Source organism: Pectinophora gossypiella, chromosome 18, assembly GCF_024362695.1.
Source record: "Pectinophora gossypiella chromosome 18, ilPecGoss1.1, whole genome shotgun sequence".
Taxonomy (NCBI): domain Eukaryota; kingdom Metazoa; phylum Arthropoda; class Insecta; order Lepidoptera; family Gelechiidae; genus Pectinophora; species Pectinophora gossypiella.
In genome coordinates this window covers 11455394-11478427 of record NC_065421.1, presented here as the reverse complement: position 1 = coordinate 11478427, position 23034 = coordinate 11455394, and the positions used below count along the sequence as shown (strand labels likewise).

The 23034-nt window shown below is 46.5% G+C and overlaps 1 protein-coding gene across 5 annotated transcripts in view; it reads left to right on the top strand.

Moving 5' to 3' along the window:
- Nucleotides 1–23034, top strand: part of LOC126375190 (baculoviral IAP repeat-containing protein 6) — a 50014-nt gene that overhangs the window by 15362 nt on the left and 11618 nt on the right. For 3 of the 5 annotated variants that reach the window (XR_007567542.1, XM_050022059.1, XM_050022057.1), the window contains 38 exons: nucleotides 169–309; nucleotides 899–1057; nucleotides 2045–2193; nucleotides 2648–2996; nucleotides 3580–3776; nucleotides 4220–4423; nucleotides 5067–5247; nucleotides 5766–5990; nucleotides 6316–6444; nucleotides 7272–7470; nucleotides 7801–7951; nucleotides 8408–8645; nucleotides 8907–9076; nucleotides 9469–9544; nucleotides 9752–9880; nucleotides 10163–10415; nucleotides 10567–10772; nucleotides 11113–11275; nucleotides 11863–11946; nucleotides 12079–12204; nucleotides 12347–12486; nucleotides 12798–12954; nucleotides 13616–13751; nucleotides 14051–14145; nucleotides 14874–15108; nucleotides 15491–15741; nucleotides 16569–16759; nucleotides 16916–17051; nucleotides 17571–17655; nucleotides 17845–18050; nucleotides 18187–18291; nucleotides 18452–18602; nucleotides 19733–19875; nucleotides 20286–20495; nucleotides 20878–21132; nucleotides 21419–21565; nucleotides 21914–22143; nucleotides 22548–22743. Coding sequence is in view for 4 of the 5 variants with exons in the window: in XM_050022059.1 (XP_049878016.1) it covers nucleotides 169–309; nucleotides 899–1057; nucleotides 2045–2193; nucleotides 2648–2996; nucleotides 3580–3776; nucleotides 4220–4423; nucleotides 5067–5247; nucleotides 5766–5990; nucleotides 6316–6444; nucleotides 7272–7470; nucleotides 7801–7951; nucleotides 8408–8645; nucleotides 8907–9076; nucleotides 9469–9544; nucleotides 9752–9880; nucleotides 10163–10415; nucleotides 10567–10772; nucleotides 11113–11275; nucleotides 11863–11946; nucleotides 12079–12204; nucleotides 12347–12486; nucleotides 12798–12954; nucleotides 13616–13751; nucleotides 14051–14145; nucleotides 14874–15108; nucleotides 15491–15741; nucleotides 16569–16759; nucleotides 16916–17051; nucleotides 17571–17655; nucleotides 17845–18050; nucleotides 18187–18291; nucleotides 18452–18602; nucleotides 19733–19875; nucleotides 20286–20495; nucleotides 20878–21132; nucleotides 21419–21565; nucleotides 21914–22143; nucleotides 22548–22743 (6598 nt within the window). In the remaining variant the exon portion in view is untranslated. Of the gene's footprint in view, nucleotides 1–168; nucleotides 310–898; nucleotides 1058–2044; nucleotides 2194–2647; nucleotides 2997–3579; nucleotides 3777–4219; nucleotides 4424–5066; nucleotides 5248–5765; nucleotides 5991–6315; nucleotides 6445–7271; nucleotides 7471–7800; nucleotides 7952–8407; nucleotides 8646–8906; nucleotides 9077–9468; nucleotides 9545–9751; nucleotides 9881–10162; nucleotides 10416–10566; nucleotides 10773–11112; nucleotides 11276–11862; nucleotides 11947–12078; nucleotides 12205–12346; nucleotides 12487–12797; nucleotides 12955–13615; nucleotides 13752–14050; nucleotides 14146–14873; nucleotides 15109–15490; nucleotides 15742–16568; nucleotides 16760–16915; nucleotides 17052–17570; nucleotides 17656–17844; nucleotides 18051–18186; nucleotides 18292–18451; nucleotides 18603–19732; nucleotides 19876–20285; nucleotides 20496–20877; nucleotides 21133–21418; nucleotides 21566–21913; nucleotides 22144–22547; nucleotides 22744–23034 lie in introns of those variants that run through there. The other 2 variants (XM_050022060.1, XM_050022058.1) reach the window with 2 other exon arrangements.

Genomic DNA, 23034 nt, shown 5'->3' with positions numbered 1-23034 from the left:
GATTAAGATTGTACAGAAAGCGAGAACGCCCAAAGTAAAATCAGAGCGACAAATCATCGGTTTCGAAAGCTGAGTATCCTTTTTTGAACTTGTCGCGCGATATATAAACCTTGTGGTACACAGCAGTTGACTTGAAAGCCATAATTTAACTGTACGTTACACCAACAGGAACAAGAGCAGTGCGGTATTCCGTGGGCGGCGCTAGTGACGCGGCCACCGCAACACACCTTGGTGGTGGAGCGCATGCACTCAGGAGCACGGCGGTACATCGTGCTCGATTTCGGGCACACCGTGCGACTTACTGACTTGGTAAGTTTTATTGGTGTTAAAAAATGTGTTGCTGTTGCAGTTTCTCGTCATTTCTTCTCCTCAGCCATAACACCTTCCGAAACGACGTAAACTCAAAAATTTTGTTAATTTCGTGTTTTGACGTTTACTAAAAAGTAACTGATTTGACTAGTTGGAAACTACCATATTACAACCAAGGATCATGAAATTGGCCTATGGCCTATTGACCACTAATGATTAGATCTTTACCGTACTATCTTATTAGTCTTTTACAACAGTCTCTGTGGTCCAGAGGCCCCGGGTTCGAGTCCCGGTTTTAACGTGTCACAAAAATCACTTTGTGATCCTAGTTTGGTTAGGACATTACTGGCTGATAATGAATACGCGATCTGATCCGAAAGTAAGATGATTCATGCTCCGGAAGGCACGTTAAGCCGTTGGTCCCGGTTACTACTTACTGATGAAAGTGAGTAATCGTTACATGAGCCATGTCAGGGGCCTTTGGCGGCTCAGTAATATCCCTGATATCAGGGTTGATGAGGTTGGTAATCCACTTCGCAACCCACACGATAGAAGAAGAGTCTTTTAGAACAAAATCTTGCATATTTAGATAATTCCGTCGTGCTCGGACCTGGTGACGCTATGCATCGACATCTGGACGCACGGCGAGGAGTCGGACTGCACCAAGCTGGCGTTCGCCACCGATATTGCCACCAAGCACCTCGTGCTCACGGACATACAGCCGCCGCCGCTCTGCCGGTATATGAAGGTAAGGGTATATTTAAGTTCAAAATATTTATTTCGGAAAAGCTTTCTAGCTTAACCTAGTATTAGTAACAGATTCGAAAGACGACTGTATATACGACGACGATGATGTTCAAGTGTTTGCTTGCTACAAATGTGGGTATCCAAAATGAAACTTTGTGCAGATAAATTTTCAGATGTTCTTAAATGATTATCAATGCAAAATATCTTAAACTTAAACTTTTGTTATTTTTATGCTATTGATGGTTTGGTCTACCGTGATTTCATACCCTAGATACTCCATACAAAAATCATACCGTGTGCCGCCTTACCGCGTATGTGCGAGCGAGACAAACAGTTCGCGTGCACTCCCCCTTAACTCTTAGCGGCTTACGGCCGATTAGATTAAAGTAAGAGTCAGAAGTGTGTCGTAACTCTACCTCGGCGCCCGATACCAATTGGTGCAGAGCGGAGTTACCGTTCTCTGCGTAGTATTAATCTTTATTCTATGACATAAGCTTACTACAAACTCTGTTGTGCTGGATCCAAGAAGAAGTGTGAATCACTAACAATGATACTGCACTGCCTCCGTGGTCCCGTGGTAGAACGTTAGGCTCACGATCCGTAGGTTCCGGATTCGAATCCCGGTGGGGAAATATCACAGAAATTACTTTGTGACCCCTAGTTTGGTTAGGAAATTACAAGCTGATCACCTGATTGTCCGAAAGTAAAATGATCCGTGTTTCGGAAGACACGTTAAGCCGTTGGTCTCGGTTTCTACTTACTGATGTAAGTAAGTAGTCGTTACATGAGTCATGTCAGGGGCCTTTGGCGGCTCAATAGTAACCAGGGTTGATGAGGTTGGTAATCCACCTCACAACCCACACGAGAGAAGAAGATACTGCAAACAGGAGCACCAACCGTCAGAAAATTACTGGTCTTCAACTTATCGTATTCAAAGCTCTCTCCAAAGTCTACAAGATTGGTTCTCATAAATATAAATCTTACGCAGATAACAACGATAGGCCGATACGGCATGTCGGCGATGAAGTGTAAGATACCCCTCGGATGGTTCTACGGCGAAATCGCGGAGATCGCGAATGTCCCTGCCTCCATCAACGCGCTGAACGCGCTGCACCAGGACTTGACTTGTAGATTCAGGTGAGAAATTAGTAATTTCTATTCTCTTTACTTCTTCAGATAAATTATCGACGGGAAATTCCACTTGATATTAACTCAGAATCATGGCCTGAATCATCCCCCTCAGTATTCGTTACGATGACACTTACACCCTGTATGCGCATGTTATCTCTGCAGGAAGCGATTACAACTAGACTTGTATAATCTTGAATTTAAATAACGAGTTCCGGATAGACTATATTCTTGTTTTAAATGAGTGTTGGTAATAGAGGACATGGCGAATATACTGTGATCAAATTGTGTATAAACATATGAGAGTGGAAGAAGCAAAAGTAGTCAAGATCGTAGTAACTATTAACTGGAGTAAATATTATCTTGGAGTAGAGACAATAAACACTTCCATAAATCTTGTTAGGTTTATGCACAGGCACCACTATAAGATGCAACAATCTACTAGTCATAACCCTCTCAACAGACTTGCAACGGGTAAACTGATGGATCTCCTGAATCCTTACCTGGAACTATACAACGGCAACGCCTCTCACATGATGGCGTACCTCAACCTGGCCAATGACATCGACCCTAAGGTCGTCACGGCTTACCAGGAGTGCATAGAACTACAGCAACAACTGCATACTTGCACTAACGTACTGAAGAAGCTTCAAGGCGGTTCGGAGTGCAACGAACAGGTGTTGGAAGCCATCAAGAGAGGTACAGTGACGTCGGAAGCGCTGCTAGAACGAGCGTCGACGGATAAGCTACGAGTGATCAGTGAGAATATCATCGATATGCTCCTGTACTTCTACTTCCAGATGGCTGATGTGGTAAGTGTTGATATATTTTACTATAGTGCATTCAGATATAATTAAAAAAGTATTATTTTTGTATCAATAAAAAGTTGAAACGTGGTTGAAACATAAAGATTTGCTTGTACACAATCAATAATTTTAATCTTGTTAAAAACATCGTATGTACGATAAGCTGCAAAAGTCCAATCAGTTTCTTGCAAAGTAATAAATTGACTGGTTGCATTTGGTTATATGTCGTTTCTGTAATAGACCAAAATCACATACAAAAACATAAATTTTATAATTATGACAACTAATTGTTCATAATTTCACCACTGTTTACAAATAATTTGCTGGGCTCAGTGATTGAACTTTTGCTCTTTGACTGTACCTCTAGTTGATTGAAGGGAGACCTGTGCCCAGCAGTGGGACGTATATGTTATGTGTTCTAACATAGTGTTGTGAATTATTGAGTGTACTGTATGTATATCTGAAATGGTTATATACTATCCACCTCATGCAGTTTTAGCAGGTTTTAGTGTATTCTAAACCAAATCTCAAAATCTAAATCTTAATGTAATTTTTCAAAAAAGCATGAACTGTGACGTTTATTCCCCAGCAATACGGGGAGGTATCCTTGGAGTGGTGCAGCACAGTGTCCCCCCTCGTATGGGAGTGGGGCGGCGGCGTGGCGGCGGCGCTAGCCACGCTGCTGGCCCGCGCGTGTGGCCAGCACAGCTGGTGGGGGCCGCACCTGGCGGACACGCTCACGCAGGCCTTCGCCTCGGTCGATGCGCCGCCTAGCGCGCTTGACAGGTCACTATCTACATTTTAAACAATGTATTATTATTATATGAGATAGAAAAGACTCGAGCTTATAGAGCCCGAATGGTCACTGCTATTTCCCAATTTTTAAGTCCTCTAGACCAATCTGCCCGATAAGACCCAGTGTCTTTTTGGAAAGAAGCTCCATGTTATCCTGCTGGTCCATCCATTATATGCCTTCCTACTGTGTATGAGAGCTTCACAGCTGCACAGGAGGCGTACCATCCTCCTTTAAACAGAATCATAAAGGGGCAAATTTGAACATAGTTTTTGATTATTTTCAATAGAGGCACATCCATCGCAAGATGAACTAAGTACCCTTGTTATTTAGTTAACGATACTTACACAAAGATTTCTCTGATATGTTTTCAGTCGAATCACCAAGAGAAGCAATTCGAAAAACTGATTATATACTTACTTTTTTTCGTTCAAAGGACCCTAGTACTAGTGATGTACATGTGCCGTAAGAGCTTGTACTCGCACACGGACCCTGAGGCTGGCGTGACACAGGCACTGAGCGCACGCGCCCTGTCGTTACTGCGATCACCGCGGCCCCAGCCGGCGCTGCTGGCCGCTGTGCTGACAGCCCTGGCTTCCGTGCTCGACAGTGTAGTTGCTACTGGCAGTAGACACAGCAGGTGAGTCACAGAAACGGGAGATGGCCAGCCCGCTGCACTTTGTCAAAAAGCATTATTTGAACTCATGTTTTCATTTTCATTTCAAACTCAGCCGCGGTATATAGCCCTTGGGTACACATTAGATACCTCGAAATAACTGTAGTATCCTAGGTCAAAGATAAATTATAAAATTCTGATTACTAAATACAGTTCTAAAACTGTCGCAAAACATTTTATATTTCACGAAAACATCACGATTTTCTATGATGTCACAGTGTGCTTTTTCATATAAAATCTATAGTAATTTTATGTTTTGGCGTTTCGTAAAAAGTAACCGATTTGACTAATTGGAAATGCCGTAAGCGTGGCCAATTATTGGTCAGCAAAAATTTAGTTTCGATCGCCATCGACTCGCAAAGAAGAAGAAGCCTATTGGATACTACCTCGCGTAGTTGTTCAGTGTCTCTCGACTTTAGACAATACAAAAATTAAGAGTAATACATGAATTATTATCTAGTTAAAATAGCGTTAGGGGCTCGCCCTTGAAAGAGGTGGGGTAAGGCTGGGAGTGTAGCCGGCTGCCCGAAGTGACGTGTGGTCTTCTTCTATCGTGTGGGTTGTGAGGTAAATTAGCAACGTCATCAACCGGACGTGTGGTGTGCAGGTGGGAGTGGGTGACGGGCGGGCGCGCGGGCGCGGGCGCGGGCGCGGACGCGGCGGGCGCGGCGCCGCGCGCCAACGACTGCAAGCTGCACCGCCGCAAGCTGCACAAGAAGCTGCTGCATCAGATGCAGGAGCTGGAGGCCGCGCGCAGGGGCATACAGGTCGCGCTGGAGGAGCAACAGGTAACATACCACTACACTCGACACTTCACAGGGTCTCGACCACATCGTCACTTGCCTTCACGTGAGAGTGGTCAAACGCTTGCCTATCTCCCGTAAAAAATACAAGTATAGACTTTATAATATCAAGATAAATTATATCGTAACAATTATCCCGGTATAATAATTAGCAGAGATAAGACCCGGAAAGCAACGCTGATTTCAGGCGGAATGGAGAGCGATAGCTCGGATCAAGGAGAAGTGGAGACTCAGGTTCTGTGTTGGACCTTTGCCCAGCAGTCAGGAACAATCCTCACTAGGAAAAATAATTTCAGTTTGGTATTGATTTGTTTTATCCATTTCATTGTAAAAATAACGTAACATAAGCTCTCGGCTATATTCTGTTGGATTCCCAATTAGTAACATAGTGGGCTTTGCTATATTATGTTATAATTTATAATATGCATATGTACCGTAATATGCTTAGCATTTCCGTTGACACGGCGAACTGAAACAAGTTCGTACTTTGGTGTGATCGTTAGGCTCATTACCTGTCACTTCAGCGCGCGCGGTTCAGCCTGAAAGCGCGAATGGCGATGGTTGGCAAGAGCGGCGGCAAGGCGGAAGACGAGACGGGGGCGGAGCCCGGCCGGGGGGCCAGGGTGCTGCCGCCGGCCGCCGCCGCCGCGCTAGCGCAGGCGCTCGTGCAGCATCTGCTGGCGCTTGACTCTTGCAGCGGCGGGGACCACCTCACGCTCTGTGCTAAGGTTAGTACTCGCAAGGGGTGGACGTGTAACGAAACACGAAGAGAATGAAGGAATACCGCAAGTTGTCTTTTGCCTACTTGTGCTTCTAACGGTCTATGGGTATTAAAAAGGCCACATCGACGCAATTCATCTAAAAAGCAATATTGTTATTTGTCATTTGTTTACATTGCGCACTTAATTTTACAAATTGCAATATTGCTTTTTTAGATGAATTGCTTCGATGTGGCCCTTTTAAACCCCCCTTAGATTGATAATTTCCTCATCTATCTTGATTATTTATGAAAATACTGTGTTAGTTCCAATTATATTCCTTATGTTCTTTCAGGTGGTCGGCCGTCTATGCGCGTTATGCGGAGGCGCGAGCCTTCTAGAACCTTCCTGCGTGTTGGGACTCGCGCGGCTATGTGTCACGCTGCCGCCTTGGCCGAGGCATGCGCTCACTACGTTGCTACAGGTATGTATACTAGTTACAAGCTTCCCAGAGTCCACTAACATATAAGGGTCCACTAAGAATATGTATAAAAAATTCTTGCGTAGACGTAGACACTAAAGTAGTATTACAATAGTACATAGTAGCGTCGTGGTTCATGGCGCGACTTGTGCTGAGTGAGGATCTTTTATCTCAGGACGTCCACCACCACCTTATGATCATTTCGACGAAAATCCGTTTTGCCTCTTTGTAATTGTTTTTGTTATTGTCTTGTTTTTGTGTGTGGCCCCGCACACTATACGAAAATCTTATTCATGTGCCGCCAACGCGTAAGTGTGAACGAGACACAGTCTACGCGCGCTCTCCCTTACTTCTTAGTGGCTTACGGCAATTTAAGACTAAAGTAATAGAAGGGCGGAGAGTTACCGTTCTATACGTAGTTTATTCTTTATTCTATGACTATTATGAAGAAGGCGTAAAGTGCTCTACGTATCTAATATACCCACTAGTGTGGCTCCCGCGCTTTTGTAGAGCCTCTGCTATTTTTGCGCACGAGGAAGTAGACAGATTTAGCGCTGTTGTGAGTGAAAAACTGGGTTCCTTATTAGGCAGAGTGCGTGAAAGCAGCAACAGTAATATTAGTGCCATGGCCGATAGTGGGGATTGTCAGATCGTCCCTTCTAGCTTGTAGATTGTGAGGTGGATAACCAATCCCAGCAACTCTAGTGTCAGGCTATTACTGACCCGCCAAAGGCCTTTGACATGGCTCGTGTAATGACTACAGACTATCAAGCACGTTAGCAGTTTATTTATGGTGTATTGAAAGTATGCTGTTTTCCTCCCATGAACAGGACTTAGTAGAATACGAGAGCGGGGAGTCGTCCCCGCCCTTGTCTGCGGAGGAGCCGCAGGCGGAGGCGAGCGGCGCGGGGCCCGCGGGGGGCGCGGGCGCAGGCGCGGCGCGCGGCAGCCGCGTGCTGCTGGTGTCGCCCGACGAGTACCCGCTGTACTTCGGAAAGGCGCTCCGGTTCAAGTCCGTCACTGTTGCCAGTGAGTATCTATTATGCTGTTACATCTTGGCGCAGCTTGACCCTCAGGCGCAGTGTAGGTGGTCTGGCGCCGCAAATAGTACCTATATTAGTTATTCATATCTGATCCCAATGTGCTACGCACGCAAAGACACACACTAAAGCACGCATCACATACGCGTAAACTAACTGATTTTCGTGATAATGTCCCCACCGGGATTCAAACTCAAGACCTTCGATTCGTCAGCCCAACGCTTAACCGCTTATATTGCAGGCTGAATCACATAAAACGACTGCCACGCGAAAGAAAAGCATGCCACATACATTTTTTAGTTATTTATGTATTCATCAGTTCCAGAACAAGTGGACGTGCTACCAGGCACCATCAAGATGGAGGAGCTGGCGCAGGTGGCGGAGTCCGACGACTCGGAGCCCGAGCTGCAGTACCAGACCGTCAAGCGGGACCCGCCCAACAACAAGCCTGTCGTTACCAATACATCCAGGTGGGTTGTTTATCAAGGAAAACTAACAAAGACATTTGTATTATCGAATTACTTGATACTGGTCTAGGGATCGTCGAACCCTAGTCACACTACCAACTTGTGACCAGCGGGGTACTATACTCGATAGCTCGAAGACATCCTTTGGCATTACACTCTCGCCGCTAAAACTACTTATAACCTCATAATAAGTAATATATAGTCACTGTGGTCTTGTGGTTTTTCTCAAACGGGGAGCTCCGATTCGACTTGCGCCAATGAATTTTATTCATTGATCTTGAGTGCGGTTTTCACTAACACAGCTTACTCGACCATTATAGATGTCGATACGGCTCACCACCTGTCACGTTGGTCTGACAGAAAGATCGCTTATTAGTGGGTATTTAGTTCATCTTGTGATGGATGCACTTTTGAGTGCCGCAATGGGTTGCAACGTGTTGATGTGTGTGTGTGGTGCAGCAACATCTCGACGTGCGTGGACGCGCGGCTGGAGAGCGGCGTGGCGGCGGCGGGCGAGGCGCGCGCGCGGCGCGTGCTGGCGGGCGGCGGCGCGGCGCTGGCGGCCGCCGTGCGCGCGCCGCCCCCGCCCGCGCCCCGCGCGCGCCCGCCGCCGCCGCCCGCGCCGCGCCACCACCCGCCCCTCACGCACACGCTCTACGACGTGTTCCGACATCTGGCGCTGGAGTTCCATTGCCAGGTTAGTGTGCTAATGTTTCCAGATAATATTTCCTATACAGATGTTTTGACTGTTTAACGGAAGGGTGTCCGTTCTTTGCCAAGTACAAGGAAACTGAAAAAGTCACATTACTTTTCCACCTAAACTCGCTTCTAGGATCCAACGCGTTTTTATAAGCTCTCTTCTTCCTGGTTCACTTCTATTGGGATCAGCACTTCTCTGCGCTAACTGTGCACTCTTGAGCATATCTCTTAAAATTTGACTCTTCATCTCTTGCCCCAGATGGAGTGCACGTTTATGGAGAACGTGGTCTCGCTATGGCTGACGCTGAACGGGTCGCTGTGGGGCGGCGGCGGCGCGTGGTCGCTGGCCGCGCTGGCGGTGCCGGCCGACACGCCGCGCATCCGCCTCGCCTCCGACACCGTCAACGCGTTGCTGCAGGCGCTCTGCACGTAAGTAACGGCCTTGATATTGATACACGTACACGAAGTGATATTAGGATCGATTCCGGCAACTACCAACTTAATTTGACAAGACTAAAAGTAGCTCAATGACTACGTTTTTTTCTACGTTTTCGAACCAACGAATCACACCTCGATATTGGTGTCTTTTCGGGCGAACACACTTATCCTAATTTGTTTTCCAACTCTTTAACTAGTACCGTCCTTCTCTTACAGTAAGTTGAGTTAGTGATGTTGGCACCAATGTTGAGAATTGTTAAAGGTTTGATACGATGGCTCGAAAACAGATATATGAGGCTAATGTGGTGGCGTGCGAATCATAATCTGGAAATGCTTTACAAAATGACCGGATCAACGTATAATTTGCCTGATATTCTTTACAGATTAGAAAACATCTCCCTGCGATGCTGGGTGCTCTCGATGCAAGCGTTGGCGTGGATTGCCAGTTTACCTTTACAGGTACATCTATATTTTTTTATTTTGACGTGAACACGACTTTAAAATTGGTTGGGAGCCATATCAAAAAGGTAGAAGTTGATATGACGACCTTTATGCATCGAAATGCCAAATTAAAATGGTGGTATTTTTTTTGTTGGATAGGGCATCTCAAGCCACCAATCACGAGTGTACGAGTTTTGTAAATAACTAGTTTGTATTGTTGAGCAGACAGAAGGCAGTACTCAGACGATGGGCCGCGTGATCCTGGAGTGCGAACACTTCGTGCCGGCCATCGTCAAGTTCATCACCATGAATGTCAGCACTGACGGCGCTGTCGCTTCCTCTGAGCCTTATCTGGTAAGCCTTTGGATTCATAGTGTATTTTAAATGTTTATGGGAAGAACTTTCGGTATGCTCTACTGATCAGTCAGTGAAGGCGATAGCCGTCCTGAACTAGCTTTCACACATCTTCACTAGCAGCGGTGTATTTTTAGATGTGCTATAAATTCTTATTTATTTATTGCGAAAACCAACATCTTACAAACAATCTAGCGGAATAGCCAATCAACCGTCCGTTCCGTAAATGATGCGAACGATACCGCCATATGATATGGCACTAACGTATCGTGTGTCCAACAGGGCGGAGTGAGCATAGGCGCAGGCGCGGGCGCGGCGTCCGCGCTCCACTCAGTATTATCCCGTGTGGTGTGCGCGCGGGGCGCGGGCGGGGCGCTCGCCGCGCTGCGCATGGTCTGCGCGCTGTGGAGGAAGGACGCCGACCCCGGCACAGCTTACGACCTGCAAGCCACCTTGCTGAGGGTGGCACACCCCATGCTGCAAGTACTCAGCGGCAGGCACACGCATCACGCCATCGCCTTGTTTGAAGCTGTCGGTAAGCAAACTTAAATTGTTACAATACAAAACTCTTTATTGCACTATCACACAAGAAAAGAACAGTATACAAGTAGAACAGAAGTTCTTGAGATTGAGTATCGATCTTTCTTTGTCTACTTGTAAATAGACTTGTTGCAACTTTGTTCCAGCTCACCAATCGTCGGTATGGGTGGGCGAGAGCAGTGGCTGGCGCGCGGAGGGCGGGGCGGAGGCCCGGCTGTCAGGGCTGCTGGCCGACGTGCTCGCAGGCGGCGGCGGCGGGCGGCGCGCCCCGCTGCGGCGCTCGGTGCTGGCGCAGCTGCTGCACTACTGCCGCAAGCTGCTGGCAGTGCCGCTGCACCACCACCCGCACCAGGTACGCAGGAAGACATTCTAACACGCCCAATGAAAACGCGGGCACAATATCACTTCGCTGAACATACCTACTGCACGTTTCATTTGTCATTGGTTCGAAATATTCACTTCATACCGACCATCACTCTTACGAGTTGTTGTTTCTTTGAAATACTGAACACAGTGGAGATATGCAGAAAATAAGTTAGCTTCTTCTCGAATATCTTATATTTCTCAAAACTGTTGTAAATGTTCAATGTTGGTGCTAACAATCTAACACTGAAATGTTTGGGCGCTACCACAAAAGTGTTGTGCAAAACTCTTTTCATATTCTATGAAATGACTATCCACCATTCCCACAGTCAACCGCGAGTGGAAGCGGTAGCGGTGCTAGCAGCAGCGGGACGAGCAGCGAGCAGTCTCAGACTGATGAAAGCAAGGCGCAACACTCTGCTCAAGACAACACTAACCTTGACGATGAGAGGAAGCAGCAGGCTGCCCGGACGCCCTGCGTCGCTGATACTGGTATGTATAGTGCTTTATACACAAGCACACACTGGACACTTCATACAAAATATCTTGTTTTACACAGACACATTGACGTTATCGGACACGCGTATCTGTGTGTGACGTCTGACGCCCATACGATTGAAGACTAAAGTAAGACCGAGGGGGAGTGAGATAAACCTGGTCTGCCGCTGGTCTCTGGTAGCCGCTAGTGTGAGCGGAAAATTGCCGTGTTATGTGTAGTATTATTCCTTATTCTATGACATAAGTTTATAGTTGACTAAGAGCCGTGGTAGCCCAGCTGGAAGAACACTTGACTCTCACTATGAGGTGGATTACCAATCTTATCAGGGTTACTATTGAGCCGCCAAAGACCCTTGTCTTGGCTCATGTAAGGACTACGTACTTACATCAATAAGTAAACCAAATAATTTTTGAATTTGTTTTCAATGTTTTTTAGTTGATTGGGTTGTTTTTAGATCCCCAGATAAAATTGATGGAATATCTTTGCATCGCGCTATGTTACTTAGCGCCAAGATTTTGGATTCTTATCTGGAAAGTTTTGATTTTTTATCTGTCATTATAATTATGCCATTTGCCAACAGTTCTTCAACATCCGCTCATCATGCAGAGATTCTACAGAACTTTATCTATGTGCGACGGCATGAATACACTGCTGCTTAACTCAGGTAAGATTGCATTATGGTGACGATAAAACGATAATTATAATGATCCATTGAATCTATGTGTGTATAATATGTATGTATACTAATGTAATGGAAATAATTACCTATCAATCAATCAATAAATATTTTCTGCAGGCATGAGTTCGGAATCTTCAGCGGAGTATTCGTCGCTGAAGGAGGAGGTGTTCTGGCTGGTCGCGCACATGGCTTCGGTAGCTTCGAGCCCCGCGCTTATGGTGCCTAGTCTTTTGGAGTTCCTCAGTAAGTATCTTAATCGTAAGAATCTCACGACTATATCCCAATTGGCGTAATCAGAGGTACATTCATCGCAAGATGAACTAAACAGTAAGTACCCACACCTCCAACCAACTGTGTTAGTGAAAACCGCACTTGCTTGTTTCAGGAAAAGAAGAAATAGTGAACCTGTCACAAGCAATGCAGCAGCTAATCATCAGGCTGCTGGACAAGCCGGAAGCTCTGAACGCGTTTATTGAAGCTGGTGGACTCGAGCTGGCCGTTGAGAAACTCACTGCTTGCCATCAGGTAACATCTACTACAGCTTTCACTTAAAAAAAAATACACTAGAACGCTTTTGGCTGCTTGTCATCCCGCGCATGTAGAAGTCGGCTAAAGTTGTCTTGGTTTTAATAATCCAACTTTTATTGTCCTGTGTTTGTTCTTTTGGTTGTTATTGGGCCATTGACATTTTGGAGATTCTTTCACCAGCAAAATGTGCCAATTTTTTGATAACCGAAATCCATGCGGTGCATACTAGGTTTCCAGTATGCCATATAAACCGTTTTGACCAGTGTCATTCACACGTCATATTGCTAATGTAATCATACCTCGACCAGGCGGGCCCCAGCAGCTCCCAGGGTCTGGTGTCATCGCTGATGAACTACCTGAAGCTGCCTCCACAACTAATCAACCTGTCGACGCCCGCGGCCGGCAAGAACACTCAACCACCTGTCATTGAGACCGCTAGTGGACTCGTCAACATTGCGCCGCTATGTGAGTACTACCACAGAATAAACAAGAATACTAATAGCTGGGACAAGTACGTCACTTCGCGACAACAGTTATGTTAATCGAACCCGGACCTCCAGATCGTGAGCTTAACGCTCTAACCACTACACCACGGAGGCTGTTGTATTTGAACAATTTCCATTCTATTATATTCTTTAGTACATTAAGGAGTAAGGGAGTACGCTGGACTGTCTGTCTCGTTCGCACGCACAGGGCGAGGCGGCATACAAGATGAGTGTTTTTAAGAATTACATCATTATTTAGAATATGATTTTTATAATAATGTACTATCCGTTTTTCTTTGCAGTAATTAGAGATTCACCACTTTCTTTATTACAAAGATTAAATTAAAACAATAATTTAGCGCCGTAGTAGGATATAGACGAGTGTTGTGTGTATTGCTACTTGATGTGTAATCATTATTTATCCATTATGCTATCATCTCAGGCCTTTACATCTTTATCAGATGATTCAAACAGCGTTTCTGTGGCAGCTGGTGTGATACCACTGCAGGGCCGATTTACCACCTTTGCCGTCTAATAACCCTCAACTACAATGCCAGTCGTGCGGCCGCTACTGTCGCTCTCGCATCGGACTTTACAGCCATTATGCTATAAATGATGAATATTTGTGACGCAATGTGCAGGCACGGTGTCGTGCGGCAACCCCACGGCGCAGGCGGCGGACGTGCTGCTGGACGGCGGCGGCGGCGGCATGACGCCCAGCGGCGCCTGCGCCGCGCGCCGCGTGCGGGCCGCCGCATGGTCCTACCATTTCTTCAGGTAACTTGACTTTGCATACGACACAGGAATGCAGTAGAATAACCCTCTATACAATAGTAGGCAGTATTCAGCATGTTCCCATTGTTCAAAATCATAGTGTTATATTTATTCCCTAAATATCCGTAAAAAGAAAACGTATTGATGGCTTTTCTTTTTCGTAACTCATCCTTCAGACGGGATACACTCCAGGTTACTCCATATTTTATAGCAGTTTATTACGAATTTTAGCTCGATAGTATGGAGAACTGTCAAAATTTAGGAACATTCAGTTTTTATCCTTATTGGTTTTTTAATTTCAGCGCCGACGACGCGTCGCTAGCACTGACACTGACGCTGCCGTACGCCGTGCAGCTGCATGAGGTTCAACTGCAGCCGCACCTCACCAGTCTTGCCAGTGAGTTGGATATCATGCTATCGATGGTACAACAAAACAAGGTATGCTCAAACCTATAAAATATCCGCCATTGCTATCCGTTTGATGACGTAAGTGTAACACGAGTATTACCATTAAATTGGTATCACTAATATTCCACGGACTTTTATTATTAAGCGAATTTTATTATTAAGCGAATTACTGACTGACGTACTTAATTACTATCACTTGTCATGTATATAAAAATAATTATAACTGTAAGTGAATTTTTACTAACAGTTCAAAATTGCCTTACAAAGTAAACAGAACATTAGTCATGGGTCATTTATTTTTTAAAAAATGGCAACGGAGGGTGAGATGATGTGAGATCTTTGAAATGTTAGCAGTCACTTTTGAGCATACCTGGTTTTGTTATACTATGATTCTATCTAATTTTTTTTACCTTTACTCCCTCTAGTTTTATTGCGCAGTTCCACTTTAGTTAGTGGAGTGAATAAAGTGAAATGCAAATTTTTAAGTGAATATTTTTCACTGCATTACAGATATGCTTATATGAATCTTATTATTAATGCCAAATTGGAAAAATATTAATGAATAATCTTGTGCTAGTACTCAAAATGAACGACGTTTTATGTTATTTCCCATTGGAAATCTATTCTGGTTTAGAGTACTCTTGGCAGGGCCTATCTTTGAAACATCTTGGATCTGATCGCGAAATGAATGAATAATAATTATTATTATTTCCCTAGCATGCCCAGGCGCAGTGGCAGTAGAAGCCGGCTGCGGCGGCACTCTGGCGCCCCTTGGCCCACCACAGAACACAGCCGGCATGACATTCATCCGGCTCGCGGTGTCCCGCCCCATCGTGTGTAGCACCGTGCAGATTCGGCTGTACAAGCCGCGCGACAGCTCCAACATGGGGCTGCTGCAGCTACGGCTGCTGGCCCAGCCGGCCTTCAACAACCAGCTGAACAATGCTTCCACGTGAGTTGAATATTGTATGCTGTTAGTCGGAAGACAACTTGCAATCTTACGGCATAGAATAAAAAATAATACGCATAGAACGGTAGCTCTCCGCCCTGCACCAATTCGTATCGGGCGCCGACCTTACCGCCTCTGGGTCTTACTTTAATATGGGAGGGAATGCGGACTGTCTCGCTTGCGCTTACGCGTTAGGCGACACACGGTAAGAACTATATTTTTGTGTGGTGTCTGGGGCGCGCTTACGGCAAAGTAAATCATCACGTCAGTATTGTAACGCCATAAGTCCCACGACAAGCACCTGAAGATGTCGTATAAGTTTCGTTGACTGTCAGGCAAATAAGCTTCGTCCGCCACAAGCTCAGCAGTGTACGTGTGTCCGCAGCAACAACTGGGCGCGCGTGGTGGCGGCGTGCACCCGCGGGCGCGCGGGCGCGGCGCGCTGGGCGGGCGCGGCGGGCGCGGGCGCGGGCGGCGCGGGCGCCGTGCGCGCGCTGTGCGCCGCCGTGGCCGCCGGCGCCGCCGCCGCGCCGCACGCGCACCACGCGCTGCTGGCCGCCGCGCGCGCCGCGCCTGCGCTGCGCGCGCCGCTGCTCACCACGCTGCTGCACATGGACGAGCAGGCGCACGCGCACGGTAACCGCACTCGCCATTCTTCATTGCTACTTCATTGCCCGGGGGAACATGGATACATACGACGCATCCTCGAGCCTCGTACATCTTTTCCAGATGATTCATACGGTGTCTGAGAGGCCAATGCGAAAACGACAAGGTCTACTACACGCTCTGCAGATGTAGTCAGCAGCTGGAGGTCCCGTGACACGTTCGTGTCGTCTGGCCTTACTGCTAAAGTGGCAATCATCATCGGCCCGAAATCGTCCACAGTCTCCCCCAACGCTCTCCACAATGACTCAATCTGCTGCCCACATTCAGCGGCTTCCCATGAATATCAGGAGATCTTCGGTTCACCTTATGAAGAAGGGCTTCCTACGCTGCGCTTTCCGGTCCGCATACCTTGGACACTGACAAGCCGTGGTAGACCAGTTGGTAGAACGCTTGCTCTCACTTTGAAGTCGCAGGTTCGAATCCAGCGCAAGCTTACACCAATGATTGTCGAATTTGTTTTCGAATTCATGTTTGGGTCATAAATGATTATCACGTGCTCAGCGGTGAAGGAAAACATCGTGAGGAAACCTACATTCCCGAGAAATGCATTTTCGAAGGTATGTTAACCTAACCTGTATTGGGATGGTTTTCCCTTCGCTGCTTGGAAGGTCAAACAGGCAGTCGCTTCTGTAAAAAACCGGACCTGTCAAATCTGCAGGTTAGGTAAGCGGACCCTGTGGAAAACGGGATAATGCTAGGGAGAAGATGATCCCTTTGACACTGAGATATATAGCCCGACGAACTACTGGCTTACCATAGGGGGCAAATCACAACTCACCTATAACATACACTTTCAGCATTCCAATTAACGAGCAGCGGGCGAGCCAACAGCAGCATGAACGCAGTGTGCGAGCTGGTGCGAGCCTTGTGCCGCTGGTGCGCCGAAGGCTGCGTGGAGGCGTACCTGGCGTGGCTCACGGCCGCCGCCGAGCTGTGGCTGCGCGAGCGCAAGGCTCCCTCCGCCGCACTCGTGCACACTCTCGCTGCCGTGAGTACTCTTTACATATTTAACCTCTTGCTCCCGAGATCTCCAGACAGAATAGTTAAACAGTGGAGTTTTAATTTTAAAAGGACATTTGGTACTCAAATAAGACAAACTACAGCGAATCTTAATGTTAGATTCAATATTGTTTTTTATCCGTAGGTATTATGGACATTGAAAGAGGAACGGATATTAGAAAATCTAGAAGAGTTAATAACAGACGACCTGTTTGAGCTCGTCTACACTTGGGTGAAGGACGTACCCGAGGCTAGTCTACTGAAGAAATCACTCGATGCAGGTATGAATATCATTCAAAGACTTTATTATTGATTTTGTGTCAGTTTCTTATAAATTTTGTCCTCTTTTTATTTCTTATCTCACCAAGCTAGGGGCACACCCCAGACCCGACACTCCATACAATAATCTTATTCTTACCGAGCGCCGTCTAATGCGTAAGTGTGACCTCGTCCACACTTCGTCTTACTCCTCAGCGGTTTGCGGTCATTTAAGACTAAAGTAAGACCTAGATGGAGTGAGGTCGGCGTCTGGTACAAATGGCGCGGGGCGATGAGTTACTATTCCGTATGTTAGAGCGCGATCGTAGTTTCTATCACGAACATTTTTTATGATTTTGATTGCTTGAAAATGACAATTCCTGACTATTGAATGTAAGCCAATCATGCCTGTATTTGTATGTGTCAAGATGGAAACTGAGTTACACCAACACACGCCAGGTTACCTGTTCACTCATCATTCAAGCGCTTATGTTTAGTTGTTTCGATGAATGTAATGAAGAATATTGATTTTCTGTTTCCAGTATTATGTTCGATGTGCTACATCCGACCTGAGCTCTTCAGAATGTTGTTAGAACAAATGGATATACCCATCGCCCACGATGAGAGGTAAGATTTGTTTATATTCCGCCAGAACATTCTTTCAACTATTTTCCGAGAGTGTTGTTCAGATTCATACCATAGTACCTGAAATAAAAAAATCTTTGTAATAATGCCTCTGTGATGCCCTACGTTTTTCTTTTTCTGAAAAAAAAAAACGTCTTCGATTATAGGAATAACGTGTTAATTTGATTGCAGCATGGAGGGCCTAACAGACGACACTAAAGTAGCGGGGTCCCCCCGTGGTGCGTGCAGCAGCGGCGCCGGCGGCACGGCGCCTGACCTGCGCACGCGCTGCGCCGGCTGGCAGCTGCACACTCTGGCGCTGGCCGCCATGTCGCCCGCCGCCACGGCCGCGCTGCTGGCCAGCCGCCTGCCGCACGCCGTCACCGCCGCCATACAAGGTAAAGGCAAAATTACACTTAGAAAAGTCGAGATTTCGATGATTTATTTTCTATCAATAGTCACAGACCTAAATCAAGATTAGACAGAAGCAAAATATCTTAATTTTAAAACTCATCAATTTTATTTTATTTTCAGAGTTCAGTGAAGCAAAGTTGGAGCAAATAAAGGAGCAACAGTTAGGCTCACAAGAAGACATTCGGATGCTAGACTCCGAGAAGGAAACTAATCAAAATAAGACTGGTAAGGATTGAAAATCTTATTTATATACATCTTTACATACTTTCCCGTGGATTAAAGTACAATATTACGTGATTAATTTAATAAGAAACCCTACCGATTGCAAGATAGAAAACGTGAGGAGATAAATCTAAACCAAAAACATACTCATTCTTGCACGCAGATTTACCAACAATGAAGACAATCTGTCAGCTGGTGGAATGGACAAGACTTCTATGCACGGACAGACGGCTGAAGGACTGGCTGGGAGGACCCGGGGCCGTGTTCTGGAGCCCGCTGCTGCGGCTGCTCTGCTACCCTCGACATCCAGAGAGGTATGTACACAGGATTAGCTGGATATCATTCAAAACATGGCAGAAAAGCCAACTAAGGTTTTCTGTCCTTTCCAACTTGATAGGCTGGTATAACCTGTTAAACATTACTGTCGCACACAGATGTTGATGTGCTCTGACTGGTGTGTACAGGATGGTAAAAATAATACGGCGACTTTGAGTTGACCACGTTACATTTTTCACGTTAAATTACATGTTACGTTGCAGTCGATCGTAGGAGTAGAAGAAAGGGTACTGCCATTTTATACAATAAAAATAAACAATATAATTTGTTGGATGTTGCCAACAATTACATGATTAGAATCACAACAGAACAGAAATCAAACCAGTGGGGTTAACAAGATCACATTGAAGCAATGCACCTAATAAATCAACATTGCTGTATGAGGTTTGTTGACATTGCGCGCTCAACTATTATATGCGCAAATGTCAAATCCGGCCAAGTAGTTAATGCCATCTGCGGCAAATCTACAATAAGTCACGTCAAAAAAAAAAAAAAGCAAATGTCAAAGTGCAATATTGCATTTTAGGTGAATTGCTTTGATGTGCCTTTTTAGACCCCCAGGCCGACGGCCTCTGTGGTCCAGTGGTTGAGCGATGTGCTCACGATCCCGGAGGTCTCGGGTTCGACTCCCAGTGGGGACAAATCACAAAAATCACTTTGTGATCCCTAGTTTGGTTAGGACATTACAGGTTGATCACCTGATTGTCCAAAAAGTAAGATGATCCGTGCTTCGGAAGGCACGTTAAGCCGTTGGTCCCGGTTACTTCTTACTGATGTCATGTCAGGGGCCTATGGCGGCTCAATAAAAACCCTGACACCAGGGATGCTGGGGTTAGTAATCACCTCACAACCCATACGATAGAAGAAGAAGAAGACCCCCAGGAATCCCGGCTCGGGCTCTAAACTATTGTATTCGACTTCATGAGCCTTATGTTTGGTGTGGATCATAATAACAATAGGCTCGTCCCCTATTACATGGGACTTATTAACTGCTTACGTCTTCAGGGGTACTGACGTGGATACTTAGTTCATCAGGCGATTATGATACCTTTGATTACCCCAATTGGGAATAAAGTCGTGAGTGTGTTATGTTGTATATTTCCCCCAGCACGTGGCAGGAGGGTGCGCAATACGCGCAGCTGGAAGAGAACACGATTCGGCTATTCGCCGAGCTGACCGTGTGCCACGCCGCCAACCAGAAGCTGTTCGCTTCTACGCTGCATGGGATACTGGAGTCTCTGCACTGTACTGGTGAGCTAAGTTTTGGTAATGTGGTCTTAGGCCATTGTCCATAGTTTAACATAAAAGTGTCTGGAAATCTGGGTCGCAGCAGGATGTAGTTTAGATTCGTATTAGTTTACCAATAGCAATATAGATATTAGTGACACAGATTTGTTTGCATTTATTTAAGAAAATGTACATAGGTACTTGAAATTTTCAAGGGCGACAAAAAGCTAGTAAGAATGTAGTATGTTCGGTTATTATCTTGGGTTTATTGTACAAAACGAAGGGACTTCAAACGGAAGGCTATGTTTTGATTAGTTCGTATTTGATGACAAATGGAATAGGGACACTTCACATTTGACAGTGAAATGCTCGCTGTCTTGAAGTACGCGACCCGATCACTGTTAGTTGGATACTAATCGGAGCACGGCCCGCAGGCCCCGAGGGCATCTCCGGGTTCACGCGCGCGCTGATCCTGCGGCTGGTGCTGTCGGGCGAGCGCGCCAGCGTGGCGCTGCGCTGGGCGGGCGCGGCGGGCGCGTGCGCCGCGCCCGCGCCGCGCCACCCCGCCGCCGTGTGCCACGCGCTGCTGGCGCTGCCGCTGCACACCACCGTGCGCTCGCTGCTTTGCGAACACCGCCCGCCGCGTGAGTATACCTATTACTTGTTACTTACTATAAGTACTGCATACTGGAACGGCTCTATATTGGTCATAGACGACTCTGCTACCACCTGACTAATAACACATCATTCAAATATGGGCTTTAAGTTGTGGCTTTGCGATGTACTTTATATTGACAACATAAATTAGCAGCAGCTCGGTCTCACCAAGCTCTCCACCATCTGACAGCTCAGTATTTGACCGCCAGCAGTCGTTTTAGTTTAGAAACAGGGCGGCACCCGGTAGGAATTAGTTACCGTTCTACACGTAGGTATTTGGTCAAAAATCTTATTTAGATAATGCATCTGGATTTAAAATCGGTATTCTTTCTTTCACACTATATTTCAATAAAAATGTCTTCCCAACAGTACCTCTCCTCGACGACACGGCTAAAGTGTGCGTGAACAACACGACGAACTCCGGCACGGCTTCAGTCCTTCGCAGTGCGTCTGATACGGCCATCATGACGGTAGCGGAGGCCTGGGAGCTCAGCCTGGCCGCGGCCTCCGCCTCCAAGGATAAGCGAGTGAAAGACGTCAAGAACACCTCGCTCAAACAACAGAACACCAAGAAACGACAGACCAAGACGAATAACGATGCGTCTATGTTGTCTGTTACTGATGGTAAGTTGTACGAGTATGTTTAGGAGATTAGTGTTTCGTATAGGGTAGTTGGTTGTTTACTTTCATCAACATGCTGAGAATTAATCTGAAATCCGTTTTACAAAACCTTGTCTAACGCCGGTGATATTGATTTTTAGTCAGTGGCGGGCGAATGCTCCGTCCCGTTCTGGTAAAACGGTATTTACAAGCCACGAGCTCCTATAGCCATTTCTTTTTAACTTCCTTATTTCGGATGGCTGTAACTACTTCATACACAATTCAATATCATGTAAATTGTTTGTTCCAGATCTGATAGAAACCACGATTCGCGTGCAAGTTCCTGGCCTGGAAGGTTTCATCCCACCAGCAACGACGCTGGGGCAACTCGTGGCCGCGGTCCCGCACGTGTTTGGACCACACCTCACGCTCACGCTGCATCTCAACACCAACGGAGGTAGGTTCCTTGTGTACTGTGCAAACTTCTTTACCGAGCTTCAGGACTGATATGCGCCATATCTTGAATATGGACGGAACTAGCTGGTTAACTAGTTCGATTCGCTACATTTTTAAACATTACCTGTAATTTTTCACTATCTTTCGATTACTATTTTTTCTATTAATAGCCATAGTGTGTTCCACTGCAGGGCATAGGTCTATCTTTTTCTTCAACTACTCCCCGATTTATCGTTTATTTTATTCTTAATTCACCGATACCGTGGCGGTCCCATACATCATGGTACGGAACACTTCGTGCGCAAGTCCGACTCGCACTTATTTATTTTATGTGTTATTTCCATCGTAGACGTATGGTCGGGCCCAACGTGGGAGCCGGCGGCCAGCAGCAGCGGCGGCAGCAGCAGCGGCGGCGCCAGCAGCGGCGGCGGCGTGATCCTGCGCAGCTTCGGCGCATGCGGCGGGCTGGCGCTGGTGGCGGCGCGCCTGCCGCGGCCCGCCGCGCCGCCCGCGCCGCCGCCGCTGCCCAAGCTGCACCACCACGACCTCGACTGGGTCAAGCTCGACGACCCCTACGAGGTCATCACCGCATTTGTTTGCTTACTCCGGCTTGCTTATCAAACTTGCCGATACCGCCCAGTACCTCTCACGTTGGTCTATCACTGTCACGTTGTTGAAGGTGTGGGCACTTAGTTTATCTTGCGATGGATGTACTTCTAGCTACCCCGATGGGGATATAGTCGTGAGCTTATGTTATTGTTGACACAGTAACAATGCACGTAAATGACATAAATTATTGCGTTCTCCCAAGTACTGGCATACATTATATCTATACAAGAAAACAAGTATCCGCAAAAGAAAATCCGCTCAAGAACTCCTCGTTCTGAACACTCTGCTGTATCCCTATATGATTGAAATATCCGCTTTACGATCTGCGATAAAGTTGAGATGGTAATATCAATAAGTAACTTTTAATTCGACAGGAGGTGGTAGAACTAGGCGTGTGTTCAGCTAACAATATGGAAGAGAGCGGGTGTTCCGGGGTGCCGGCGCATGCGCTAGTAGCCCTAGGGCTCCTGCTCAAGCTGCCGGGATATGCCGACGCGTTGTTGGACGAGGGCGCGCGGGCCGTGCACCTGCTGCGGCTGTTGCTGGGAGTCACGCACGATGAGGACGGACGTGAGTAGAAATCTGGCGCTGATGTGAAAATTCACTAGCGACATCTCATTACTTATTTGAACGTCAAGTGGCGTGTTTATTTTTGATATTAGTTAGCGTTATCAACATTATTGTAACTGTACATTGAGTATGTAAACTCTTTCAAGTTAAATAAAGATTATCACACAAATTGTGACTCGAAAACGCAGAAAAAAGTAATCTGGACAAGGCCCCCGATCTGTCAGTTAGAGCGACGGTTAATTTTCTGAATGCAAAAGGAAGGTTTTAAAAGGAAGTAAAATCGTAATTTAG